We start from the raw sequence: 23,840 nt of genomic DNA, 5'->3' as shown, positions 1-23,840 counted from the left end.
TCCCAGCTACTCTGGAGGCTAAGGCAGGAGAATCACTCGAATCCGGGAGGCAGAGGTTGTGGTGAGCTGAGATCGAGCCATTGCACTCCAGCCTGGGCAACAAGAGTGAAATTCTGTCTCAAAAAAAAGAATGGTGAGACAGTTGAATATGACGCACAATCTAAATAGGACAATTTTCCTAATGTTTTTATAGGAGAGAGAGAGAATTGGGTGTAAAAGGGTAGTCACACTTACAAGTCCACTTATGGCTACAATCCAGATGTAGGAACCAGAGGTGAAAAGCTATAAAAGAAAAAAGAAAAGGCAACTAAAAATAAAATTCAACTGCCAGTCACAGCACACTTATTTTTACATAACTATAGTCATGACCATTTATAAAAAGTATTAATTATATATGCCATAATACAGAGAAGCAAATGGAAAATTAGGAAATATCAACTGTTACTTAAAAGAAAATTATATATTAATTTTTTTATTCAGACATCAGACTTTGTATAGCCTAAAACAAGTTGAACCTGGCCCACACCCCATGCAAAGGAAAATAAATGAAACCCAAGTATGATGTTATTTACAAATTTCAACTGACTTAAAGTAAAATACTACATATAAAGAAATTACTAGAATTAACAACATACAAAACAGGTAATCACCATCCCATGCTTGGCAATGATGTGATATTTATGTAAATAACTTTCTCATTTTAATTTCTTAACATTGTCACCCTAAATTTAGATGGGAAGAACCCTGCCAGCCTACTTAGGTCTATGTCCAATGGTAACTTTCTCAAGTGTTGATATTCTCATTCTAGTTCACCCAAGGAAGAGCAAACTAAATACCAGAACAAAGTTAATTAATGGCAAAAGTAATTAGAATTAGATCTCATGAAATTCTTCCCTTCGTTTTCCAAATCGTTTATATCTTAGAGTTGTGCTCAGGGTAATTAAAAAAAAATCATAAGGACTCTGAAAGTGTTCCTGCAACAAAGAAATGATTTGTGGGTTATTGTTGGTTAGTTTTTAGAACTTTAGATTGGGGGTTTACTTCTGATTGTGGAAGAAGAGGCAGGATACGCAGGCAGGACAGCCCAGGTTCATCGCTGGCATTGTGCTAGATGAAAACCTCAAAGTTCTGCACACTTACCAAGGACACACAGAAAGAAGACAGACACAAAAGGTAAGAGTTGACACACTCAGATAAAGAGGCTGGCAAGCTTTGCTCTAGTGATAGGCTCAGTTAGAAATGAGCACTGGCTGCAACTTTAAATCTGAACCTTTGATGTAGCACGGACGTTTGTTCAGTGGAAATGACTCTGATAATAAGAAGGATGGAACCATGTAGACAAATATTTTGCTGTAATTTTCTTCTAAAAATAGAAAGAATAACAGACTAGCTAACACTTTCTATGTGTCAGGCATTGCTCTCAAGGCACTTCAGTAAAACCAAGTGGTTAAGCAATTTGCTGCAGGTCAACAGCTAGCAGGTGGTGGGCTGGAGTGTATCCAGGACTGGCTCTACAGCCATGCTCTCCACTCTTCCAGGTCTCATACGCAAGTAAATAGAGCGTATCATTTTGTCATTGAAAAAGTAATTTCCTCTGGGTTCTGAAGCCTCTCATTGCCTGTGTGGTCCCCATTATGTCTGCCTATGTCTTCACAGTGTCTGTGTGTTTTCTCATGGCTGGGCTCCTTGAGGACAGGGGCTATATCTCACCCAGTGGGTGATACTGATTTAAGTATTGGATGGCTTGAGAGCCCACAACGTCATAGCCCATTGCACAGGGCATGATGTTATGGGCTCTCAAGTCATTGGATACTTAAATAAGCCTTAAGCATTTTGGCTCTTCCGATTATGATTCAAGTCTTCATTCATTCATTCATTCATTCATTCATTCAACAATGTCCCTGGTTGTAGTGGGGAGAGACAAAGGCACAGAAACACATGCAAAGGCTTGGAGGGGAGGGAGGCAGGCAGAGGACAGACATTTTAGCACTAAGGAGTTCAGTTACACTCCTTCAAGGTGGGCACAGGGGGAGTTGACACCAGACAGTCAAGAAGAACCCTGCATGCCATTCATGCTAAGGACCTAGATTTTATCAAGGAAGCAATGAGGCATCTCCACCTCTATTTTCTGATCTCAACTTCTCCCTCTCAAAGTTACCGGAAATATTACAAAAATATTGGAAATTTATATTATTTTGAAAAACTATCCGTGGTAGTTGCATCTACCTTTCTGCTTTTGGCAGGGCTAAGGGGGATCCCTCATGGTGAGCTGTGTAACACTGCGGAAACGGCACTAGATATTAGGTTGGTGGAAAAGTAATTGCAGTTTTTGCCTTACTTTAATGGCAAAAACCACAATTACTTTTGCACCAACCTACTACAATGGCCCTGTGATGAAGGCCATGCTGTGCCTCTTCATCCAACTAAGACCCCCTTTCCCCGAGAGATGAAACATACTACTTGCTTTATGCCAAAAACAAAACAAAACAAGAAATACATTTACAATCTCAGAAAAATGAATAGTGGTAGCTATAGAGATATAAATTATTAATTAATAGTAACCAATTGACTTAGCTCTTATTATCTGTTCAGATTACACTAAACACTTCATGCTATCTTTAAAATACCTCTATAAGGTAGATACTATCATTCCCATATGATAGATGGGGAAATGGGGGCTCAGAAAAAGTAAGTGACAAAGCAAATCATTACCAGACCAAGTCATTAAACCAAAATTCAACAACTTGGCTTCAAAGACTTTCCACAATGCCACACTGAACTCCTCTCCACAATTAATAAAACAGTGTTTTCATTCTCAAAGATTCTACATAGCTTTAGAGTTGGAAGAACTATACAGTGAATGTGAGGCTCAGAGGGTTTCCATGACTCAACCCAAGTCTCATGGCTGGAGACAGCCATGCTAGGACTAGAACTTGGGTCTCCTGAGGGAGGTCTGGAGTGCTCTTCGAATTCCACATGGCCTCTGTCACAACAACTTTAAAAATATTAAATCTGCTATAGCAAATCCTACTCATAAGAATCAAATGCAGAAACGGGCTATTTGGTTACATGGATATCAGGTAGGATCAGGGGGCGTGTAACGGTACGGGGGTTGAGAGATGGGGGTTGAGAGATGGAGAATAAAAAGATTTCATGAGAAACGGTTGTAAAAGTGGTAAGAAAACGCCCCAGATGAGCCATTGATAACACATGACAGCAGACTGGAGAAGTGAGAGGAAATGCTAAAGGTTAAAAGGGGAGGGAGGAAGGCATTCTGAAGTGACGCCAGTATCCGGTTAGAGTGCGTGGGATAAGGAATGTTATGAGTATTAATCAGTGGATCAAAAGGCCAAGCGACACATGGTGACACAGGAAGCTGTAGAATAAAACTACATCAAAAGCCGTGAGAGTAAAAGAAAAGTGACAAGATAGTACAGATAGAAAACTGAAAATCATTCTCCTACCACAGACCTGGAGCCCAGCAGGGAGCAACTGACATTCGCTGAGGATTGGCAAAGAAGCTTTTCAAATGTAACCTGGACAGTAGTACTCTAGTAGTCTTCACAGCAAACCATTTAGCAAATGGTGACGCTACCATCACAGCTTCACAAACAAGGAAATAATGAAGCTGACAATGCTTCTTGAAAACCCCAAAGCTCGGGTTGGTAGAGCACACCGGGTTTCTTCTTCAGAGCTTTATTTGCGACACTGTATTCAATAAATTAATTTTGACACTGATTTTCTACTTTCTACTTTTTGATTGTTCTCATTTGTTTCCACTTCATACTATGATTGTTAAAAAGTACGCACGTGCAATTGTACAATGAAATGAAAATATTTTCCACAGATACAAATTACAGTGAAAGCTCTTATCAGATTTCTAAAGACTATGAAAGTATTCTAGTATCTTCTATACCTTGATGTTCTTGTTCTGTAACACTTCCTTTAAACATTTGATATAGATCATGAAGCCAAGATTATGGGGGGAAAAAACCATTGTTTTCAAGGAGATCAAATGAGAAAAAGACCAAAAAAAAAAAAAATCTGGTTAAAGTGAACATAAAAATGCATACTGTACCTGCAGTCCCAATATATAAATCAATGTCTTGTTTGTGATGGACAACGGGCCCAGAATTTGTGCCACTTGGACTCTTGGTATGGAGCAGTAAAATGGTACAAACAGAGCAAACACAGGTGCCAGGCTATGCAAACAAATAAAAAAAAATCACTATAATAGTGAATTTTAAACACAAATGGCAGATGTATCTTTGAAGTAACACTGCTTATAATTTTATTTCAGTCTGAAAGCATGGTCTTAGATATACATATTGATTTTCAAATATGATTCATGTCCAAAATAATTTGTACTTATAGAACACTTTATGAAAACTCTAATCATTCTATCCTTATTGACTCTCCTGAAACCACCGCAAAGAAGTGGTTCAGCACCTACCAATTGTGAGAAAAGTGGAGGCTATGTTTTCTTCCCAGGTATTACTAAAATCTAATGAGAGAAACTAGACAAACCGAAAGCAGCAAACATTAGAATTCTTCAGTCAAATCCAAAAGCCTCATCTCAAGCCCTGTCCAGTGATCTGTCACCATGGCACTGGCACGGTTCACCTCTGGCCCTCCCTTCCTCACATTCCTTCCTCCCTTTGTCTGAAACCCTGCTTCTCAGTGGTTGCCCAGTGATTTCTTACACCACTCTTCTGGCTTCTCCATGGTTCCATTATAGCCTTTTCTTCTTGCTCTCTCATCTCCTCATACAATCTCAACCCTTTCTATGGCTTGGGATAAGAAAATGAAGTGAGACCTAAAACTGCCTGCCCACCCCTCACCTGGTTCTGAATGTCAATTTGACACCTTCGCCTTGACAGATTCAAAAGTCTTATGTGTCTTTCTACTTACAGTCTTGCTTCTCTCTAATCCATTTCTTAACATTGTTGGCAGTACTCTCTTCCTAAAATACAACTCTGATCACAACACTCCCTTGCTTAAACACCCTTCCTTCCGGCCGGGCGTAGTGTCTCACGCCTGTAATCCCAGCACTTTGGGAGGCCGAGGCGGGCGGATCATGAGGTCAGGAGATCGAGACCATCCTGGCTAACACGGTGAAACCCCGTCTCCACTAAAAATACAAAAAATTAGCCGGGCTTGGTGGTGGGCACCTGTAGTCCCAGCTACTACTCGGGAGGCTGAGGCAGGAGAATGGCGTGAATCCAGGAGGCAGAGCTTGCAGTGAGCCAAGATCGCGCCACTGCACTCCAGCCTGGGTGACAGAGTGAGACTCCGTCTCAAAAAACAAACAAACAAACAAACAAACAAAAACAAAAAAATAAAAAACAAAACAAAAAAACCCTTCCTTCCATAGGCTCCAGTATCCAAAGATAAAATGCTTCATAAAGATGTGATGGCAAAGCTCCCCAGTTCGCTCTCATCACTGGAGTCTGCCACCACTGTCCTCCTCTCTGCTTCCCCTCATCTGGCCCATCACACACAAGGCCCTCTCAAAAATCCACACAGCTGCTCCCTGAACACGCTGGCTGCTTTGACTCTCCACTGACGCAGGTTCTGCTTTCCACTTTCCTGCCTAGGAAACTCAGCTTGTGCAACACTGCTCAGCTCTTCCCACAAGACTTCTCTGACTCCTCCTGGCAGCTGGTGGCTCTCCTCGTGGCCCCCAAGCTATGTCAGTTTCACCACTGCAATGAATCAGTGAATCAAATGCGTGCCAAGTATGTCACGGTAAGATGCCCAGCACAGGAGCTACAACTACGTCCAAGAGAAAGAAGCAGTCCTTGACCTCAAGGAACTCATCACAGGACGGAAATCTTACATTCCCACAAGTGCTAGGCAGGTAATATGAATGAGTAGAGTGGTTTGGGCACAAGCTTGCACCTGTTTTCCATTAAACACTTGGCTTAATTACTCAGTCTGTGTTTTATTTTCCCACTTTTGGGAAAATGGCACCAGAAAAAAAAAGAATTATTTCATTATCACGAGAAAAATGCAAAACATATGTTTCACTTCTACAAAGAACTGTCCTTGGTGCCATTTTTGTGGAAACACAGGACCCTCCTGGCCTCTTGCGCAATTTCTCATCCTTGATAGAGACTACGTTATTTTAAAAAATGCAATGTCCTCTCAATTCTACTGTTAAAAACAAAACCAAACCAAAATATAACACACACAGAACAAATGTGATAAATGGCAGCTGCATCAACTGCTATCAACACAAACGCAGCAAATGCTAGAACAGGGAAAACTCCAGCCAGTAAGGCCTAAGTGCAGGCACTGTGTCAGGACTGGGGACACAGAGATGTGAGATACACCTGGCTAGCCATCCAGTGAGAAGGATGGCAGGGACTGGGTGGCAGACGGAGGTGCACGGCACAGCGGGTTCCTACCCTCACTTGCCCAGTCTAGAATTCCTCACGTATCAGGCCTTCTTCCCAGGCTGAGCACCCCAGGACAGGGAAGAAGAGGCAGTCCTGGTTCTCCTAGCACCTGGCACAATGCTTGGCACAGTTTAGGAGCTCACTACATTTAGGGCCACAAAATAATCCTTATTCTAGAACAACTGTATGACTCACATTTGAATTGACTATACAGAGTTCTCAAAAACCTCCCATTAGATTATTAATTCTGAGAGAAAGCATCATATTTTATCTAGCTTTGCCAAATGCAGATTCTTATACATGATCCATATTCAATATTGGTTGGATTTTTTAAAATTAACAAAGCAGTTTTTAAATACTACACAGAAGAACTGCTTTTGTCCAATTATAAACCCAAGCACAGCTGATTAAAACAGCTGGGCCTTCTTTTCATGGAAAAGTATGAGTTAGTCACTCCTGGGCATAAATCTTCCAATGCCTCCCCACCTACAGTCATGACAAAGACGTCCCAGGCCCTGCATCTCCATCCCCATTCTGATCCTGTGCTCCGCAGGACAGCACCTTCTCAGAGAAGTCCTCCCTGACTGCCCCATTTCAAACCGAACCTCCCGCCCTCACAGCCTTCCCCCTCTGCATTCTCTACTCTCTTCCTGACTGTCTTCCCCCACAGCACTTACAGCCTTCTCATCACTGCCTATATCTATCTTAAAAGTAGAATGGAAGCTTCACATAGATGGGGATTTTGGTCTGTTTTGTTTTATCCCCACTGTCTAGAATTGTGCCTGGCATAGAGTAAGGTTTCAATAAATATTTGCAGAAGAAATGAATTTTCCTTTAAAACAGTAAAACCATACAGCAGAACTTGCCTTTTGTTTTAAAAAGCCCCCTTCCTTTTTATCATTTTTAATGGGATTAAAACACATGGTTTCATATGTAGCTCAAAATATGGCCTGCTCTCTTGGTGATTATAGAACCCTATTTGGGGAGCCAATCGCACCAGAGGTCTCTTACCACAGAACAAGCCCTTGGAGGCGCTTAATTCATAGAAGTTCTTCTGTTTACATTTAGTAATAAAGTACAAATAGTGATGTTATAACTAAATAACCTAAAGCAGAGTTCTTTTTTGAGGTTACATTTCAATGTAAACTAAAAAAAATACTGGTAGAAATTTTAATGACCACAGTTTACATTTCACATACCAATAGAAGTTTAAAAACTCCTTAAAAAATATTAATCACTGTATAATTTTAAGTGATGACTAAATACTAGGCCACACATACACATTTCAGACCAAAATTATATGGGCTGTTCTGCAGAAATTTTCCGTTGCTATTTCTACACACACAGACTTCACAAAATACCATAATGTTATTAGTCACTGACCAGTCTTTTTCTTTTCCTTATTTTATGACAACATCTGTTCTCTATACTGTCAACAGTAATTCAGTTTGACCTTTTTCATACTGTGAAGAACTACCTTCTGGAAGCCCTTTCTGGCTTAAGCAGATGAGGCTGGTAGCACAGAAAAGAGAAAGCAGGTTATAAACATTTCATCCATCCTTTCTTTTTTTCTTGAGACACCGGTATCTGTCAGTCACCCAGGCTGGAGTAGAGTGCAGTGGCATAATCACGCCTCACTGTAGCCTCTAATTCCTAGGCTCAAGCAATCTTCTCGCCTCAGCCTCCAGAGTAACAGGGACTACTGGTGTGTGCCACCACACCTGGCTAATTTTTAAACTTTTTTTAGAAACAGGGTCTCGCTGTGTTGCCCACAGTGATCTCAGACTCCTGGCATCAGGCAATCCTCCTGCCTCAGCCTTCTGAATTGCTGGGATTACAGGCGTGAGCCATTGCTAATTCATCCTTTAAAATCACTAATATTTACTGAGCATCTACTGCTATATATTCATGATCACACTCGATAGAAAACAAAAAGTAACAGAGACACCTTGTTAAGGTTGCAAATGTCCATTTCACTTCTTCTATAGAAAAGGTCACTGGATGTGGTGGCTCATACCTGTAATCCCAGCACTTTGGGAAGCCAAGGTGGGCAGATGGCTTGAGGTCAGGAGTTTGAGACCAGCCTGGGCAACATAATGAGACCTTGTCTCCACACACACACAAAAAAAATACAAAAATTAGCTGCGCGTGGTGGCATGTGCCTGTAGCCCCAGCTACTTAGGAAGCTGAGGTGGGAGGATCACTTGAGCCCAGGAGGCAGAGGTTGCAGTGAGCCAAGATCGTGCCACTGCACTCCAGCCTGGGCAACAGAGTGAGACCCTGTCTCCAAACAAACAAACAAAAAAACTGTAAAGGCCAACTCTACTTTTACAGTACAATCACAACTCAAGAAACCCTGGTAACTTTCAACAGCAATAAAAACAAGGTTGGTGAGCTCATGAAATGATCTAATATACAGCTTCAGCGGCCTCTTACAGGATAATGACCCCATCACCTCTTCTTCATCTGCCTGACTACTCTGATATCAAAAAAAAGGGGCTGGGCACGGTGGCTCACACCTGTAATCCCAGCACTTTGGGAGGCCAATGCAGGCAGATCATGAGGTCAAGAGATCGAGACCATCCTGGCCAACATGGTGAAACCTTGTCTCTACTAAAAATACAAAAATTAGCTGGGCATGGTGGCATATGCCTGTAGTCCCAGCTACTCGGGAGGCTGAGGCAGGAGAATTGCTTGAACCCGGGAGGTGGAGGTTGCAGTGAGCCGACAGCACACCCCTGCACTCCAGCCTGGTGAGAGCGAGACTCTGTCTCAAAAAAAAAAAAAAAAGTTGGGAGGACAGATCCAGTTTGTCAGAGGAATTACTTGAACTAGCTGAGTCCTTCACTATATAAAAATGTTTTACTTAATATAACTATTTCAAAATTAACAGGCAAAACCCCACCAGAATGGTCTTTCAACAAACTGAAAAATTTATCAACAGTGTCTTCTTCAAGTACTCTGCAGCCTAAGTTTTAAATGAACTAGTTCTAGAATATGATGTCATGTTTATCCACCAAGTCATAAAATCTCTGTATTACCCCCTCATAGAATTTTTGTACTAGGAATTACCTTGGAGATCATTTAGTTCAATACCTTTATTTTATACACAGTGAGGTGGCGGCCCAAAGAATTCAGCTGACTTACTTGATGCTCTTTCTTGTGTCTGACAATGTTCCTCCATACTCACAGCACTTTAGACGTTAGAAGAACCTAATGACATCTGTGGGAGGCAAAAGCTACTCGACTATTTTTACAGAATCCTGGAGCAGAAAGGCTTCTGAGATCACAGAGTTACAAATTCCTACCAAATGATTCAATTCTGTTTACATCATCCCTCAAAATCATCACGTTTACTCAAGCATCTAAATAAGAAACAGCATATTCCATTTTTCAAAATAATCACAACTTTTGGGAATGACTCTCATCTTTTGATCCAAAAGCTATGTCCAGTAACTTCTTACTGACCCTCCCGCTAGTCTCTGGAGTTAGGAAGACTGACACAAGCAATGTAAACACTTTTCTATGAGAGTTTCCACAAGCATAAGGATAATGACCCTATGCCTACAAAGCATACACATCCCCAGCTTATTTGATCAGTTCTCCTAAGACCTGCTATCCAGGCCCCTCACTGCCACAGGTGTCATCTATGTCTTCGTAAAAAGCAGCACCCAGAAGTGGCTGGGAATGGCCAGATCAGTCCTGACTAAGTGTAAACATCACCTCTCCTGATCTGAGTGCTACATATCTGGTAATTTAGCCTACAAATAAACTGCATTCTGAGAGACACGTTAGTTGGTTTAAACTGAGTCAACTAAAGCTATGAGGTGAATGGCATGAGTCTCTTTCACCCTGTGCTGAAGAGGCTGGATTTTATCTATAATGGGCCTCCCTTCAACTGTTTCCCTGTTATTCAAGTACTCACACAGCCTCTGACTCAGGCAGCCTCTCGACTGAAAACGGCGACTAATCCAGTCCACTCCACATCCTGGACTGCCACTCACCCCCACGCCACAGAAACCTGTTTCTTTCTCATAAGCTGTGGATAAGGTGGAATGTGTAAACTACTCCCTGATACCAAGTTTCCAGGTAAAAAGCACTGTCAAAGTTGACACTATTTTCCTTAAAACATTTAAAAACCCATACTTTTACACGCAAAATCAATATAAAATCATCAGTAACTTGGTCTTTTTTTTTGGTTAAGGTTTATTGCTTCAGTCTCTTTCAAAGAATTTTTTGATACTTAAACCTTTACAGAAAAATTTATAAAGTTCCACAGATATCAACAATTCATAAATTCCAAGGGGCTTTTGGATAGTTGTTTTTTTTAATCACTATAAAAAATTTCACTTCCCATTTAAAACAAAAAAAACACAAAGTGCACACACGTACACGAGGCTAACTGCTCATTACATGCTCAGTCACAGGGTGACAGAAAAAAAAAAAAAAGCCACCACCATAAAAGGAGGTCTGCACAGCCTCTCTTAAAACAACATGCCACAGTTAAAACTTACTTCAGTTTGGACAACTACTCACAGCTACTACACAGAGACCCGAACGAGTCACTGATATGTAAGTACAAGATCTTTTGCTTTTTCAACAAACTTTTTTAAGAAAAACTTTAAAAGCCTAAGTTTTAAGGTAAAAGGTAAAAAGGAAAACAATCTATTTAAGAACAAGCTACCATCACTTCTAACAAAAATTATATTAATAATGTAAGTTTACTCTCTCTGCTAACTGGTAGGTCTAGTTAGTTCTTATAAAGTTGACTGAAAGCGATGGGTCCGCCAGAAATATCTTTGTCAAAAAATAGGGCTCACTTCATGTACTACTGTATAAACTCACAATGACAAAAAACAGTATCAAGCAAAACTATGCAAATAATGCCAATATTTCAGGATAACTTAGTATGAAGGAAAAGGAACAAAGTTGTTTTAATATAGAATATTCCTATGCTATAGGAATTATTAGAAATATAAGATTATTTCTCAGGATAGAATCTCAGGGGTAGAATTCCTAGGGCAAAGGGTATATTTTCTAAAGCTTTAGATATAAAACGGTACTTTTTGGTCTACAAAAACATTTTACCAATTTACCCTCCCGCCAGCAAAGAGTACCAATCTTTGCTTTTTAAATGCTAAATACTACTAATTAGATAAGTGAAAAAAAAGTCTGTTGTGTGGTTTATACTTATGTTTAGTTAGACTAAACGTATCTTTTCTATGTGCCTGAGGGGAAAAAATCACAATGAATTCTATGCAGTGCTTTGGCAACATTTATGTCCAGGTTGGGAATGGTGGTAACAGAAACTTGGCAAAATAGAAGCTGTGAAGAGACTTCCTTTAAAGGGCAGTGAGGGTTTTATATATGTGTATTTGTGTGTGTGTGTTGGGGGCGGGGGGCGTGGTATTTTGTTTTTTTGGTGTCACTCTGAGTACAATATAGTGTAATAAGAGCAAGGGCTCTGAAATCAGGATCAAATGAAATTTACAAGCTGTGTGGCACCCCCCCACACACAAGTTACCTAATATCTGGCTTCAGCTGCTTTACCTGTAAAATGGGGAGTATTACTACTGCCAAGTCCTTACAACATTGCCTCTCATTATAAGTGCTAAAAAACTGTCTCCCATCATTCTTCTCCCATCTCTCTGGCCACTGACGTACTAGAGGGTGAATCCAACAGATATGTTATGGATATTTTACATAAAGACCCTGAATCAGGCTGGGTGTGGTGGCTCACTCCTGTAATCCCAGCACTTTGGGAGGCCGAGGCAGGCGGATCACCTGAGATCAGGAGTTTGAGACCAGCCTGGCCAACATGGTGAAACCCCATCTCTACTAAAAATATAAAAGTTAGCCAGGCACGGTGGCACTCACCTATAATCCCAGCTACTCAAGAGGGTGAGGCAGGAGAATCCCTTGAACCTGGGAGGCGGAGGTTGCAGGGAGCCGAGATTGCGCCACTGCACTCCAGCCTGGGCAACCATGCGAGACTCTGTCTCGATAGATAAATAAATAAATAAATGGCCCTGAGTCTATGGATGATCACACATCTAACTGTGCTTACTGGTAGGACTGCACACTTCTTATATTTTAGCATGTTTTCTCTCTGGGGGTTCACTGCACTTTTTGGACATAGAACCACAAAGAATATGCTACTCCACAAAATGTGCACTCACATGTTTATGTATCGCGTTAGTGACAATGGTAATGATCCCTTGCGTAAATTACTTTCATCTGGCTTCCTAGAGATAATTAGTACCATGACCAGTCAGTTAATGGAATAAATATTAACTCAGGTTTCTATATGACTTTAATTCATTTATTTATTCTATAGATATTTACTAGATATCTATTGTAGGTTGGTTCCGTAGCATTCTATAGGATAAAATGTTGGATGAGATTAAGTCATCATCCTTAAGAAGCTTACATTTAAAAGAGCTTCGCACCTAATAAAGCCATTTACAGGGATACTTTTCTCTCTGCTATGGTTAAGACCTGCTGGAGTTGTTAGGCAGCCCTGGACGTGGCCTGTGTAGAGGACGCGTGGTGTTCTCCAGTCTGGGGGGTTTATCACCTTCTCAAGAAGTCTGGGCATCGTATAAAATGAGATAACACATGTGAGAATCCTCTGAAAGCTGTGACAGTAACACAGATGGCTGTGGTGTTTTGGAAGCCCAAAGAGAAGAATAAAAATATTTTGTTAAATCTCTGCAAATATCTAAAAAGTAGTTTAAAAATCAATTAACGGCATAAAAACCTATTCTAGATATTCACCATCTTTTTTCAATTGAAATTTCAGTCTAAATTGTTTTATTATTAAAATACTGTTAAAACAGTACTCTAAATCCATTTATAAAACCTTTACTTACTTTAAAATATGCTACAAATAAACTAATAAACTCCTTCATTTGAATCAACATCTCTTCCTCCCTGCTCCCATTCCCTTCCCCCAGTTCTCCTAGTGTCTCTTGTTCAGATAGGTATGAGTTAGTGTACGTTAAGGTTTTGAGATGCCTTCCTATTTTACTTGTTTTCTACCCATAATAGCAGATCATGTCGGAAATAGGAGATAAAATGTATTGTACTGAATGTGACTTCTGAAGCCAAACTGCCTGGGTCTGAATCCTGACATTTAACAGCTAGGTCTTTGGTCACTTAAGTGCCCTGGTGCCTCCGTTTCACCTTCTGTCAATGGACTTGTGAAAGTTCTGAGAGGATTCAATGAGTAAACACACATAGAGTGCCCAGGGCAGTGCCTGGAACACAGTCTCTGCTTAGTAATTTTAATTGATTATTATTCATCAAGGGCTTACTGGGGTGTAATAAAGAACCTTTCATTAAGGATTAAGAAAGCTGCAATGTTGCTATTCTTTAACTAATGGGTATTTATTGAATATCGATCATACATCACCTAGAGATACAAGAAATTAACACCATAGGGTCCCCACTCACAGTACTTCACAGGCTCATGGGAGACAGGGAAGAAAATCAATGATGCAGACACTATGACAGAGCACAGCACTCTCACAAATACACCCACACTGCCTTTCAGAGGACGGAGAACAGGAATGCTCCTGGGATACTTAGAACTAAGGCTTGAAGGAAAGTAAGAGCTAAGGATACAGGATAGGGGCCAGAGGACATCAAACAGAGGGAAGAATGTTACCGGGCACAGAGTTGTGAGGGAACGTGGGATATCCAAAGGTTCTAAGTAATTTTGCATGCCTGGAGCCAGGCCACGATCAGGGGAAGCTGACCAGCAACCCTCCTGAAGAGGGAATGGAGCTCAGATCATGAGGGAACTTGTGAGTCATGACACAGAGCTTGTGGTTTGCCTGGGGTTGGATGGGCCCCGTTTGAGAGCCTGGCGGGAAGCTGCTGCCGTGGCTGCGGGCAGAAGGGCGGGAATGGCACACAACAGGCAGACAGACAGACACGGATGTGCAGCAGAGCACAAGGCTGAGGCACAGGGACTGCTCGCTGACCAGAGGCAGCAGGTGAGGGAGAACACGGAGTCCTGGGCGCCTTCACGACCCCTGCCTTGAGTACCACAGTAAGATCCCTGAGCGAATGACCGAGTTGACCTGGAATTCGGTTTATCCATAAAATAATGATATTTAATGTTCCTCCCTAATTTCCAACTGATAAGAGACAAAAACAAAATTGAAACTCCTTGAACTTGAAAGAGAAAAGGTACATATTATTTCCAGAAACATTCAGGACTCAGAGGAGAAATATAGACACAGAGCTTCATTATAAAGAGCCTTTTTATATTATGCAGTTTTCCCACATGCTGCATCCTACAAATCATGCCAGATACAAACACAGAATATCTTTCTTACACTAAAATGAGTATTATGGTGGGATTCTTAGTTTCTTAGTTCTCTAAACATATGTCATCTTCATCTTCAATAACTTCCATACTTTTCAATATAAAAGCCACCAAAAGCCACATAGGTGGCTTTTACCAGTGAAAGGTGAAAGAAAATAACTGGAATATGTGAAACCCCAAATGTGCAAGTGGGTGTTCAACCAAAGAATTCCCGTGCTCAAGCACCTTTCCATCACTTCCAAGGAGCGCGTCTATGAAGCCGAAGTGGGTCTTCGCTGCACATCCACTGGGTTCAGGACACATATAAAGCACAAAGAGGAAACAGTAGACTGCTAAACCCTTTTTCAGTCTTGAAGATGTTTTTCTGTCTTTTTCTGTCTTGAAGAAGTTCTCTGTACTTGGTCCTGTAAATGGCCTTTCGCAGATCTATTGGGAGCTGGTCTGACCCAGGATATGCAATGGGGTTGGCAGGCTGGTCACAGAGCTCCTCAATAAGGCTGCCTCTACTAAGCCCCTCGGCTAGTCACACTCCATAAGCCAGAAAGCAAGCCCCCCAGGAGGCAGGGGAGGTCCCCCAAACAGACGGACCACAGTCAACTCTATGCTGAATATCACTCTGGTATGCGTGATTTTTTGAAAGGATATAGGGAATATTGTTCTCAATCCTTCTAAAAAATGAATCATGGACATAAACATAGCTATCAATTTAGGACTCAAAGTTGGCTGGGAAAAAGTCACCTTACAGTGTACAAAGATGTATTTAACCAGGCCACAGAGGCATGTACTGACTACTGTGACAGTTGGTTAGCAGCGTATTATTAATAGAATGGACAAATTGACTTTACTAATGAAGCACCAGGAGGCTCTGACTATGCTGGTCACAGCTCCACAGCAGTGCAGGTTCCTCTTGCACACCAGGAATGCATGTTTCCCACTGTCCATTTTATAGGCAAACAACACCCATAATCCCTCAGATGATGGCTGTTTAGTCAATGAAAAAGGTGATGAGAAAAATCACTAGTTGAATGCTAGGACCCAGTATGTGTGACACTGGGCCAAATTTAGATGCCCCTGTTTGAACAAGAAGGTGTTTTCAAATAATTGACAAATACTTATCAAACCAGGTAACCAGAGGAAGAAGTAATGAATGATTTCTTTCTTCCCTGGAGCAGGTTTATTCTCAAGGGAGCTGAAACAGCCCCAGCTTGCCATCCTGATACATCTGTGCTTATCTTTATTTCCTCAGTAGAACCATATCCTTGAAATTTCAATTAACCCTGAGCTTTCATCTTCCCCCTCCTTTCCAATGATTTTATTTCTCCCTGCTCCAGAAATTTTTCCTCATTCTTAACCTTTCCTCAAAGTAGCCAAGGACAGTGTATCAGATCAAACACTCCTCACTTAACAATATACACATATAATTAGTATCTGTGTGGCTGCATCTGGGTGGCTCCCCTGGCTGTTTTTGAAAGTGAGCTTCTGGAAGTTCCTCTTTGGTACATCCACTGTGGGCACGTTGATTTAGGTCACCTCTCTGTATAAGCTGACTCTAGAGAAGACTTGACCTACAGAGAAGTCACCTCCAATTGGTGATCATCTCAGCACAACTTGACCCATTCCAGTCATTGCTAGTGGCTACAATTAAACAGAATTCCTAGGTAAGCCCCTTTTCATTCAAGGTGTTGATGATTATTAAAATAAATAAATATTAGAGGGCAAAGGTGACATTTCAGCAAAAACCAAAAGCTGTTATTCTAGCACCAACTAAATCCCCGAATATGGTAAAGGTTTTGTTCTGTTTCTGCCCAAATTAAAGGCTGAGAAAACACTTTAATTACTTGAACGAGTAAATTAGGACCATGGAAGGTACATGTCCTCTGTGAAAAATCACAAATCCCTCCAAGTGGGTATCTAGGGATTTTCTCAGATGCTAAATAAATGAGTTTTGGGGGGCCTTTTATTTTTTTTTCCTTTTGCGGCTAGAAAGAACCTGTCAGTTCATGTCAACATGTCCGGTTATGCAAAAATGAGATGATAATATCTCAAGAAGTGTTAGCAACTCTATTAGCAATGAAATACATTCTAGAGAAAAAAACACACAGGCTCACTTCTCAAAGCATAAGTAAAAATACTTTGGAAGATATTTTGCTGAGGAAGAAACTTATTGTTTTACACATGTTAGGATAACAGTAAAGTTAAAAGGACCAAGTACTGCATTACAGAGGCAAAACTGGGATTGTCTCCTTTGTTTACCAATAAAAATAAGAGAATGGCATAGATGGCTTCCAGGGTGGCTCCCAGCAGAAGGTACAGGAGCCTTGAAGGCCGACAGGGCCCTGTTCCACAGGTGGAACCTGAATAAGAATCCAGGCTTCCTGTGGCCCAGTCATCATCCATGCCCTCCAGGGAAAGGCCTCTGTCCTGACTCCTGTCCCTCAGTGTGGGCAGCATGAAGGACGGCTGAGGGGCCACGTGCACCTTTTCATTAGAATGCATTATGAGGAAGCTATAATTCTGATATTAGTGTTCTAAAGAAAAAAGATTTAGAACTAACATTTCTTTGGGCTTTTCCCTAGGCAATACAATGATAAATGATAATACTTTCTAGTATACCTTAGTGTATATATCTTAAATAACATGTCAGAAGCTGCTGCCTAATAATTACAATGTAAAATACTTAAAATATACTTAAGAATAAATTTTCTACCTGAAAATAATTAAAAGATAACTATACTATCCAAATATTGACACTGGTGCACTGTAAAGCACAAAGTGAGCAGAGTACTGCTGTGTATGAGGAGGAACCCAGCACATACTGCTATGCATGTGAAAAAATCCTGAGGAACACCTCACTCAGATAACAGCACATGTTCAACGCTATATATTCACCCTTCAGTTCCAGACCCTCTAATACAAAAAGGTACCATTTCTGTATTCCCAGCATCTAGCACATGGAGGCACTAAAAACCATTTTCCTGCTGAATGAAAGAATGGACTTAATTCAAGTTTCAGAAAGGAATCCTTCAGATGATTAAAGGAAGATATAAAGTAATATCTCTGAGGGAAGATTATAATAAATTGGGACTGGCTGATATAAGAATGGGATAGTAACAGTCATGCATATGAAAGGATTTTCCTCTCAATTTGGGATCATAAAATTGGCTAAAACTACCGCATTAATAACACAGGATAAATATAAGCAAGAACTAAAGTGACATATTAGGGCCAGCTAGCGGAATCATCCTTCAAGAGGTTACTAAACATCCAAATATCCAAAGCATGCATTTACCTTTACCTAAGATCATTTCCAAGCCATCCCACTTACACGTCCACATTCTGCAAATGCCTTTCTTTGGCCACCTCCAGTGCACAACGGTCGTCAGTTAAGGACCCTCAACAGGCTACCCCTTGGAGCTCAATGATGTGTGGCCACAAGTGGCTTCCCATTTGGGAAGGCACCTCTCCTGGAAGTGGGCACCCCCTGCCCTTAGAAGGAGTTGTCCCTTTGCTCTGGAGCAGCTGGGCAATGTTGCGCATGTGCCATGATATAGTTGAGGATGGCCCTTAGAGCCTAGACCACTTTGAAACCACAAGCCCTCAGTTCCTTAAGGGCAGCATGAAACAGCTGCCTGTGCCAAGGACTGAACAGAGGAAGAAACCTGAAGCCAGGTCATCACAGAGAGGGATCCAGCATGGCCTTTAAGCCCAGCGTGGCTTTTAAGAACCACTCCAATTTTTTTCCTGTGCAAAATATAAAATTGATATTCATTGTCAGTTTTATCACCTGCGAAGTAGATAAGGGGTAGCAATGCTCAAGCTCATGGGGCTGCTGTGAGGTTTCTACATGATGACACAATGCAAAGGTACACAACTAGTAAGTCAATGCAGAAATCTGAAAAAGGAACACTGAACGGCAAGCTTTGAAAAGCATGTCAGATAACAAGGTTTTTACAAGAAAAGGGGAACTAAAATTTTTTCCCATTAAAATTTTTTTTACCTATTTATTCATTCCAGTCACTGACTAGAAATGAACATTTTGAATAGAAATGTTCAGCATTAAAAATCTAGAATATATGAGTAAAGCCCCAAAATTACTCATACAAAATTATGTTTTGGCATACAGACATCTTTCTGTGTGTGTGTGTTCGTGTGTGTGTGCGTGTGTGTGTGTATTTGCTTCCCTACCTCCCAAAAAAGTGGCATGTTGTATAATCTGCTTTCCTCACTTAACATAATTCCCAGTCAAGAAACAGGCATTTTCATGTTGCCATTTTCAGAGCTGCATTGTATTCACTGCATGGCTGTATTCCTGTATTCTACTGTATGGCTATGCCATAAAATATTTAATCCCCTAATGAAGGATATTTGAACTGTTTACAAACTATGTAAAACATTCTTGAACTTTTTTCTGAAACTCCTGCAATCTCTGGCTCCGCTAGATGCTGCATCTTATTTGGTGATGCAGTCAGACACGCATTTGTATACAAACTGGCAAGCAATGGCACCTCTGAGTGTCACATAAGTGTTACTTTCCTAATTTCTACAATAATAATTATTCATATGGAGGATTTGCAGACTCTACAGTGAAGTATTTTTTTCCTGCCATGTATTTTAAAGGCAATTCCCATGAATCTGCTTAGAAATACTCAAAAATATATTTAGATTTTTGGAAAAAAATACATTTTCAAAGAACTTAGAAAAATATTAATAAAAGTTATTGTTGCCTATTCCAAAGCTGCAACCCTTGCCTGGAATTTTCACCTCTCTCTTGTGTCTAGTCCTAGTTCCTGAAAAGCTGCTTTTCACATGAAGCCTTTCCCAACTAAATGGAAAAATCTTTTTCTACTTTTATTCCACAATGAAATCCCTATGATTTTCTATTTAAGAACCACTCCATTTTTTTTCCTGCACAAAATGTAAAACTGATATTTATTGTCTTTTATATTTCATTAATTTCTGCAGTTATCTCTATTGTTTTCTTCCACTTGCTTTGGACAAACAGTTCTTTTCTAGCTTCTTGAACTGTATATTTAACATATATTTGAAATCTTTCCTTTTTTAAATAAATGCATTCAAGGCTTTATATCTATCTCAGATTGCCTTATCTGCATCCCACAGTTTTCACAGGTAGTACTTTCATCATTTAGTTCTAAGCATTTCGAAATTTCCACTGTGATTTCTTCTTTAACCCATGAGTTCCTTAGAAGTGTATTTTTTCATTTCCAAACTTATCCTTTATCTTTTTATCATTGGTTTATAATTTAGCTGCACTGTAGTCAAGCAATGTGATCAGAAAATAACTATTTTCTGAAAGCTTTGAGTCTTCTGGTGACCTAGCACATGGTCAAATTTGCATATATGCTCATGTGTCTTCAGTACAAGTTCTGTTAGCTTTTAAATCATGTTGAGTAAATAAGTCTTTAATCTCTTTTTTATCTAGCACATCATAATAGAAATGTGTTAAGATCTCCCACCATGGTTGTGAATTTGCCAATTTCTCCGTCAAATTCCGTCAAATTTTGCTGTTACATGCAAATTTCATGATTATTTTTATATTCTTTGTAGACTGTTCTTTTTAACCTTTGTAGTGACCCTCTGTATTCCTATTAATATTGAATTTGCCTTGAATTCTATTTTTTCTGATGTTAATACTGCCATACTACCTTTTTATTGGTTGGGATTTGCCTGGTATGTATTTTCCCTTGCCTTTATTCTCAACCTTTCTTTATCACTTTGAGCTGTATCTCTTCTAAGCAGCAAACAGCTGGAATTTTTTTTTTTTAATCTAAACCGATAGTCTCTGTCCTGTAATAGGCAAGCTCAACCCATTTAAGTTTGTTGTGACACATCCCTACCCTCTTGTGTTTTCTACTTACCATCCTCATTCTTTGTTTTTTTCCCATTGTCTCTTTTCTGGATAATAAAATGTTTTATTTCCATTTTTGCTCTCTTTTGCTTTAGGTTTTATTTCCATTTAGGTTATAATGACTAACCTATCAACACTGTACAGAATGCATACCTCTAACATAACATGACCACAATCCTCTGCTAACCCTCAGTGTCTATGAACATCTCAGTTTTAAGGTTGTTAGAATGAAGTTAGCTGAGATCCAAGTCATTTAATACAGCAGGGAGAGGAGGAGATTTGCAGACAGTGCTTTTGATCAGGGTAGAGATAGTCTTTAAGGAAATACTGTACAGTTCTTTAAATATACAGTAGCAACATCACTAGATATGCTGAAAGTGCCCCTTAATTTTGGTGACTTCCAGGTGAGATTTATGTACACACAGTTCTATCAGAGGAATTATTTTTCTTTTAAAAATAATCACACAGGATTTATTGCTCTGTTCTTCCTGCTTTAATCAAAGTTTACCCTCATCTACAGAACTTTATTGTAGGAGTTTTCCATTTTTCAATTTAGTACTTAAAATTTCTGCTTTAACATTATTTATAACAAGAAAAGAATTGCAAAGAATCCAAAAGTTCATCAAGGGAGTAGCTAAGCAAATTATGCATTGACACATTGGAAGACTGTAGAATATCTATCAAATGTTTATATAAAATATACACATGACAAATATATACATTGCACTGACATGAAGATGTTTAGTGAATAAAGCAAGAAACAAAATATAAAGTGTGATGCTTGCTACTATGTGCAAAGGTAGAAGTGTAGATTGCATGGATCCATGGAGTACTTGCAGATTGATAGAGTTTTAAAATTTAATAATTTCCCCTTGAAGTAGCTTAAGTCTTTTTCTCTCTCATTTTCTTTATCTTTCTTCTTTTTTTGTCATTTTAGTCATGGTTGTTGCGGTCGTCATCTTCTTCTTTTTAAAAAGAAAATCTAACTTTCAGTTCCTAACATGGACTAAGCCTATTTCTCAGACTTTTAGGTTAACACAAATCAGATCACTGTGGTAAGTTCATATTTCACTACATAAATGTGGTGACTGATTTCATTTCCTGGCAGTGATATGCATTTGGTTAAAAAAAAATCCAACTGAAATTAAATTTAAAAGCAAAGCTTAATGCCTGTCTGAAATGTGGGGTGCTTTACTTAACCAGACAATGATTCAAAAAAGGGAAGGGGAATTTCTGCCTAAAAATTTAGTGCATTCCCTTCTGTCACAAAAGTGTGTTTGCCCTATTTAAATGGTTCTGTTTCCTTTGCCAGAGCTTTGCCAAAGTCAGCAAATTGTGAGAGTAAAAACACAAATTTTATTCTGTTCTTCCTGTTATCATATATGTAACCATATTATAATTATAAATTGTTAAAAATTGCATGTCATGAAATTTTAAAACTTAGATATATAGAAGACAGTTTGGATTGCTTTGATACATTATTTAAACTTTTTTAAAACTAATGAGTAATCAAACTGAATACATATGCTTTTACTTATATGATCCTTCTTGGTTTTTTTCTAGACACCTGGACCACCACCAATGGATATACAAATGGCAAACAATTTTACTACGCCCTCTGCAACTCCTCAGGGAAATGACTGTGACCTCTATGCACATCACAGCACGGCCAGGATAGTAATGCCTCTGCATTACAGCCTCGTCTTCATCATTGGGCTCGTGGGAAACTTACTAGCCTTGGTCGTCATTGTTCAAAACAGGAAAAAAATCAACTCTACCACCCTCTATTCAACAAATTTGGTGATTTCTGATATACTTTTTACCACCGCTTTGCCTACACGAATAGCCTACTATGCAATGGGCTTTGACTGGAGAATCGGAGATGCCTTGTGTAGGATAACTGCGCTAGTGTTTTACATCAACACATATGCAGGTGTGAACTTTATGACCTGCCTGAGTATTGACCGCTTCATTGCTGTGGTGCACCCTCTACGCTACAACAAGATAAAAAGGATTGAACATGCAAAAGGCGTGTGCATATTTGTCTGGATTCTAGTATTTGCTCAGACACTCCCACTCCTCATCAACCCTATGTCAAAGCAGGAGGCTGAAAGGATTACATGCATGGAGTATCCAAACTTTGAAGAAACTAAATCTCTTCCCTGGATTCTGCTTGGGGCATGTTTCATAGGATATGTACTTCCACTTATAATCATTCTCATCTGCTATTCTCAGATCTGCTGCAAACTCTTCAGAACTGCCAAACAAAACCCACTCACTGAGAAATCTGGTGTAAACAAAAAGGCTCTCAACACAATTATTCTTATTATTGTTGTGTTTGTTCTCTGTTTCACACCTTACCATGTTGCAATTATTCAACATATGATTAAGAAGCTTCGTTTCTCTAATTTCCTGGAATGTAGCCAAAGACATTCGTTCCAGATTTCTCTGCACTTTACAGTATGCCTGATGAACTTCAATTGCTGCATGGACCCTTTTATCTACTTCTTTGCATGTAAAGGGTATAAGAGAAAGGTTATGAGGATGCTGAAACGGCAAGTCAGTGTATCGATTTCTAGTGCTGTGAAGTCAGCCCCTGAAGAAAATTCACGTGAAATGACAGAAACGCAGATGATGATACATTCCAAGTCTTCAAATGGAAAGTGAAATGGATTGTATTTTGGTTTATAGTGACATAAACTGTATAACAAACTTTGCAGGACTTCTCTTATAAAGCAAAATAATTGTTCAGCTTCCAATTAGTATTCTTTTATATTTCTTTCATTGGGCACTTTCCCATCTCCAACTCGGAAGTAAGCCCAAGAGAACAACATAAAGCAAACAACATAAAGCACAATAAAAATGCAAATAAATATTTCATTTTTATTTGTAAACGAATACACCAAAAGGAGGCGCTCTTAATAACTCCCAATGTAAAAAGTTTTGTTTTAATAAAAAATTTAATTATTATTTCTTGCCAACAAATGGCTAAAAAGGACTGAATAGATTATATATTGCCAGATGTTAATACTGTAACATACTTTTAAAATAACATATTTCTTAAATCCAAATTTCTCTCAATGTTAGATTTAATTCCCTCAATAACACCAATGTTTTGTTTTGTTTTGTTCTGGGTCATAAAACTTTGTTAAGGAACTCTTTTGGAATAAAGAGCAGGATGCTGCAAAGTTATGAGTCTGTCCCTCAATGCTCCCTGTCAACTATCAGTGGGAGTGTC

At 39.6% G+C, this 23,840-nt stretch overlaps 2 protein-coding genes across 3 annotated transcripts in view; one reads left to right on the top strand and one right to left on the bottom strand.

Moving 5' to 3' along the window:
• Positions 1 to 23,840, bottom strand: part of UBAC2 (UBA domain containing 2) — a 185,902-nt gene that overhangs the window by 68,358 nt on the left and 93,704 nt on the right. For both annotated transcript variants that reach the window (XM_003832044.5, XM_034936911.3), the window contains 2 exons: positions 4,079 to 4,202; positions 235 to 282 (listed from right to left, as the gene is read on the bottom strand). In XM_003832044.5, coding sequence (XP_003832092.4) covers positions 235 to 282; positions 4,079 to 4,202 — 172 coding nt within the window. The remainder of the gene's footprint in view (positions 1 to 234; positions 283 to 4,078; positions 4,203 to 23,840) is intronic.
• On the top strand, positions 4,953 to 23,790 carry GPR183 (G protein-coupled receptor 183). The gene is made up of 2 exons (XM_003832048.5): positions 4,953 to 10,973; positions 22,166 to 23,790. Exon 2 carries the CDS (start codon positions 22,184 to 22,186, stop codon positions 23,267 to 23,269), a length of 1,086 nt encoding a protein of 361 aa, XP_003832096.1. The 5' UTR covers positions 4,953 to 10,973; positions 22,166 to 22,183; the 3' UTR covers positions 23,270 to 23,790.

Source organism: Pan paniscus, chromosome 14 (assembly GCF_029289425.2).
Source record: "Pan paniscus chromosome 14, NHGRI_mPanPan1-v2.0_pri, whole genome shotgun sequence".
Taxonomy (NCBI): domain Eukaryota; kingdom Metazoa; phylum Chordata; class Mammalia; order Primates; family Hominidae; genus Pan; species Pan paniscus.
The sequence above is the reverse complement of the archived record's forward strand: the minus strand, read 5'-3'. Positions and strand labels throughout refer to the sequence as shown.